We start from the raw sequence: 5,445 nt of genomic DNA on the forward strand, positions 1-5,445 counted from the left end.
AATGGTATATCATAAGAGTAATTTAGTCATTTAGCAATCCTGGTTCAATAACAGAATTGGGGTAATGTGATAACTTTGTAATAGTGTCGGGGTTTTTAGAAATAAATTGAAATTTGATGATCAAAAATTGAAAGTAGTGGAATTTTATGATTTTAGCCTTTTTTTTTTTTTTTTCTTTTGATCTTATTATGCTAAGTAATATGTAACATTTTCCTTCTTAGATAAAGAGCATAAACAATCCTTATTCGTAGCATGAAATTGGCTTCTTGAAAAAAAAATATATAAATAAAAAAAAAAAATAACTTTCAACTAATTGTTTTCCCATTCGATTTCTATTCTATCCAACTTGTCTTTGGAATTTAATAGTTCTCTCAACATCAAGTCATTCATTGATCGACAGTGAAGGAGTGGGGTGGAAACAATCTATGGATCAGAGCAATCAGTCATTATCTGGAATTAAAAATCTCATGACGATATCAAAGTAGAAATTGTTTTGTTATCAGTCTAAAATTCAACGCATCTTAAGTGGACAGTTGAGAAGGCATGAACATTGCAAGTCGATCAAGGAACAATACAAGTATAAATATCTTTCATGGGATACAAACTACACCATCACCTTCTCTACTCCTTTCAGCAAAATACCTTAAAGCTCTCATTCCTTTAAAACTCCAAAAAATGGCCCCGGTAGTGTCCACACTTCTCTCGGACTCGTCGGATGTCAAAAACTTCGTAATGAAAGAAGGTTATGGCGTGAAGGGTCTTGCAGAGATGGGACTCAGTGCCCTACCCAAGCAATATATTCAACCTCTTGAAGAAAGGGCTGGTACCATCAAAATAGCATCTGGAGAGTCCATACCAGTCATTGACATGTCAAATTGGGATGATCCGAAGGTGGCTGAATCGATATGTGATGCAGCGGAGAAGTGGGGGTTCTTTCAAATTGTCAATCATGGTGTTCCACTTGAGGTACTGGAGGATGTGAAGAAGGCGACTCATGAGTTCTTTGGATTGCCTGCAGAGGAGAAGATTAAGTACTCAAAAGGGCAGTCCCTTACCAACAACGTCCGGTTTGGCACGAGCTTCAGTCCTGTGGCAGAGAAGGCTTTGGAGTGGAAAGATTACCTTAGCCTCTTCTATGTTTCAGAAGATGATGCTAGTGCATTCTGGCCTCCTGGATGCAAGTAAGCATGCAAAGTTTTACCCCCAAAAATATATATATATATATATATATATACAGCCATAGATGCATACACAGACAATTATGCAGATACAAGCACCCATGAGCACACACACATATACATATATGATATATTTACACACTTATATACACGCATATATAAATGCAAATATTAACCATATTTCTATATCATCATTCTTGGGTTTTTACAATTCAATCGTTCCTTATGTATCCTTTTAGCACTTCTTAACTAATTATATTTGCACTACCAACAACTGTGGATGGTCCTTCTTAACCTTCCAAAGTTTAAGATCAATAATTCAAGTCTTGGTAGTTTTTTACGAGGGTAATATATATATATATATATATATATATATATATATGTCCACTAATTACAATAACCAAGCTTTTTCTCAATTATTTTGGATCCGCACATGAATCTTATATTTCCATTCTGGTCTATATTTAAGGTTATAGCTAGCCTCAGTCAATCAGCATACTATCATATCCGCCCTTACAATGCAAATATTTGTGCATTAATTAATACATGAATATAGGTTAATACAATGTTTTCACATACTAACTATTGTATGAATTTAGGGACCAAGCACTGGAATTCATGAAGAGATCTGAGTTTGTGATTAGAAGGCTGTTGGAGGCACTGATGAATAGACTCAATGTAAAGGAGATTGACCAAACAAAAGAGTTCCTTTTGATGGGTTCAAAGAGAATCAACCTAAACTACTATCCCAAATGTCCCAACCCTGAGCTAACAGTGGGAATAGGGCGTCACTCAGATGTCTCAACACTGACCGTCCTCCTTCAAGACAATATTGGTGGGCTCTATGTGCGGAAAATGGATGGTGACGTAAGTTGGATCCATGTACCACCGGTCAATGGATCGCTTGTCATCAACATCGGTGATGCACTACAGATAATGAGCAATGGTCGATACAAGAGCATTGAGCACCGCGTGATTGCTAATGGAAGCAACACCAGGATTTCAATCCCAATCTTTGTGAACCCAAGACCTGGTGATGTTATTGGCCCTTTGCCGGAGGTGCTCGAGAGCGGGGAGAAACCAATATATAAGGAAGTTCTCTGCTCGGATTATGTTAAGCATTTCTTCAAGAAACCTCATGATGGGAAGGACACAGTAGAATATGCAAAGATATGAGAATTCTCTCTCTCTCTCTCTCTTTAAGTGTTAAAATAATAATGAGAGACATATATAGATTGTGCCTGTTGTTGTTGTATTATATTTAGATTGTTCATGTTATTTTCCCATCAATAAAGGTTGTACTATGCTTTTTGCTTTTTCTGTAATAATCTTAATTATGGGAAGGGGCACAATACAGTAATAGAAAAATCAACAGCTGATTCCCAATGTTTCCCTCTAAATAAATACATTCGATTCTATTTAGAAACCCCTGTCTAGACTAGATTTTTCTATAAAGTCATGGCATGGCTTGACCCAAAATTTTGGACATTGAAGAAAAAAAATCCTAGCTTAAGCTAACTTTTATATCTTAGTCACTATAGCACAGGGGCGGCTCAACTATATTGGCCTGAGGCAATGGCCTAAGGCTCCACTTGAGAAAGTCTCATTGAGATTGTGGGTCCATTACTTAATAACCATATATTGTAAACCTAACCAAAAAATTAAAATAAAATAAAATAAATTAGTAATAATAATAACAAATTCAAACATAAAATTTTATAAAATTTAAATTACGCATAAAGTTTATTACTTCAATAACTACTCCAGTGTTGTGTTCTTTAATTCGTTTGAAATTCTTCTCGGTTGTTAACATTAAAAAATAAATAAATAAATAAATAAAATCTAATTCAAATGAAGACATGTTGCAATCAAAGAATATTCTTATGGCTGTTGCGATAGTCTCACTAAAAGAATATGTTTTCTCTTGTGTGCACCATTGGGCTCCAAAAATAAGGCAATTTTTCTGGAGATCCTTATTCTTCATTCTTAGTCAAACATGTCATTTTTAGACTTAAATGATCTATGGAAAATATGTCATTTTTAGACTTGAGTGATCTATGGAAAATATGTGTTGAATATTCTACATACTTTTTCAATTATTGTTCTTTAGTTTAAATTCAATTACTTTGGTCTTTTTGAAAGTTATGTTTTGCATGCTGTGTGTTCGTAACATTATGACTAAGTTCAAAGAAAAAAACAGACATGGCAATCAAAGATTAGTCTCACGGGCATTGTGGCAAACTCTCACTCGAAGATGATGTTTTCTCTCGTGAGCATCTTGGGCTTCAAAAATAAGGCAATACTTATTCTTCGTTCTTAGTCAAACATATCATTCTTAATGTAAAATCTATGAAAAATATGCATTAAATTTTCTATTTACTTCTAAATTCTTGTTCTGGTTTATTAGTTTGGTTTTCCTGACAATTATTTTTCTCAAGTTACAATGTTCCTATTAAGATGTACTATTGAATCTTTAATGAACTTTTTTGTTAAATACTCTGCATTCAGAATCTCATATGATATAATATGGTGGAACCATTCTAAGTATATACAGATGAGATGTTGACAAACTTAGATAAATTTTTATGCCCCCACTGATATCAATAATTATGCTACGGTGATATACCTACTACCACCTCCATGCCTCCTACCACCTCCTTTGCCAGCCACCAATCCAAACCTCCAATCCCCCCTTGCCGGCCACCAAACCACTTGAAACCACCCTTTCGTACAGTACGAAGTGCTAAATCGCCCATCCATACTCTCCTCCCATATCAGTCCACACCCCAACTAAACTACCACAACCAACAATACAATCAACCAAACCACCATTACCACCACACAAACCACCTCTTCCAACCAAAAGAAATGCTAGCAATGATCCGAATCAGTTTCTTCCTCGTCCACCTTCAGTCACAGGGGCTACTAAAGAGAAGGTCAGGCTCGCTTTGCAGAAGGACAGACTCCTTAACCCATCGAGGCTTGAGATCAACGATGTCGTCCTTCTCCCAGAGGGCATTGACGCAGCTGTTATGGAGGCCTCCAAATTCGATCTTATCAACGAGGTGGCGTCACTGAGATCACAGCTTAAAGCCAAAGAAGAAGAATTAGGGGCGGCACTTCCAGCAATGTTCAGGTGACCAACCACGTGGCAGAGATAGCTGACCTCATCCTTCCATCAGCAATGTGTGACCCCAAGTCAAACTCAAATTTGAAACGGAGGGAAAAAAAAGCAGACAAGATCTCATCTACTTTTTATGCACCAACCCTGCATGGCCACTCAAGTCAAAGCACACAGGTTTTGACAGATCAAAATCCAACTTTGTCTTGCACTTTGAATCCTAACTATCATAGTCACGAACCAACCAGCATGGACCAAAGTACCAAGTTGGCCCAACCACATGTTTCTCCGCCCTTGGATGATCCACACCCAAATCTCTCTCATAACCTCAGCTCGCCATCCCAACAGATCCCACCACAACCCCAAAATCATGCAAATCATTTTAACTGCCACCCAAACAATACAACCACCACAAGTAACATCAATGAAAAGAATCAACCAAGCTGGGCTGCAGTTGCGCAATCTCCGTCCATGGATTGGAACCTCCAATTTCACGAACCCATCTACAAGGAGGACTCAGTACTTGTCGAACCACCAGAGGATACCATGTTGGAAGGAGTTAAATTCTGGCAGTGCTGCATTTTAGGTTCCTTTCAGAGAAGTAGAAGCTGACGACCAAAGGAGGCACACCCTTGCTGAATTTGGAATATTCATACTACTATTTGATGGAAAGTTATCTTGTTGATCATAAGTGTGATTGTCCTTTTGTATTTCATAGTTGGGGTTGCTGTTTTGGAATGTTTGTTTGTTCCTTAGTTTTTGGTTTGTTCTTTGGTTGTTTCTCCTATTTGGGGGCACCAATTACATTCTTAAATCTTATATACAAGCTTACCATTTACTCAAAAAAAAATAATAATAATTATGCTACTATTTTGATGTCTAGGGTTCAACTCATATATGGTCGTGTCATTTTCGAAAATCTCAACTAAAAATCTCGGGAGCCAACCTTTCTATAGTATTGAGGTCATATTTATTGAAACAAGAGGGAAATGGATTTCAACTTCCAAATCATGGCTTTTTTGGGCATTTTCAATGTTTAAAATCAACAAAGTAGACTTATGAGGCCAGTGCTTTCTTAGCTTGGAAGCTGCCAATTTTCTAATTAATGGGTATGGGTTTCATGAGTACTATGCAGCTTGTAGTGGA

At 37.0% G+C, this 5,445-nt stretch overlaps 1 protein-coding gene across 1 annotated transcript; it reads left to right on the top strand.

Annotated features, from left to right (window-relative positions):
- The first annotated feature begins 597 nt into the window (after positions 1-597).
- LOC132286596 (feruloyl CoA ortho-hydroxylase F6H1-3-like) lies at positions 598-2,564 on the top strand. Its single transcript, XM_059788954.1, has 2 exons — positions 598-1,181; positions 1,778-2,564. Exons 1-2 carry the CDS (start codon positions 676-678, stop codon positions 2,352-2,354), a joined length of 1,083 nt encoding a protein of 360 aa, XP_059644937.1. The 5' UTR covers positions 598-675; the 3' UTR covers positions 2,355-2,564.
- The last annotated feature ends 2,881 nt before the right edge of the window (positions 2,565-5,445 follow it).

This window comes from Cornus florida, unplaced genomic scaffold (genome assembly GCF_030987335.1).
Source record: "Cornus florida cultivar Cherokee Brave unplaced genomic scaffold, ASM3098733v1 CherokeeBrave_3.0.0_Hap2_Chr11, whole genome shotgun sequence".
In the NCBI taxonomy this organism is placed as follows: domain Eukaryota; kingdom Viridiplantae; phylum Streptophyta; class Magnoliopsida; order Cornales; family Cornaceae; genus Cornus; species Cornus florida.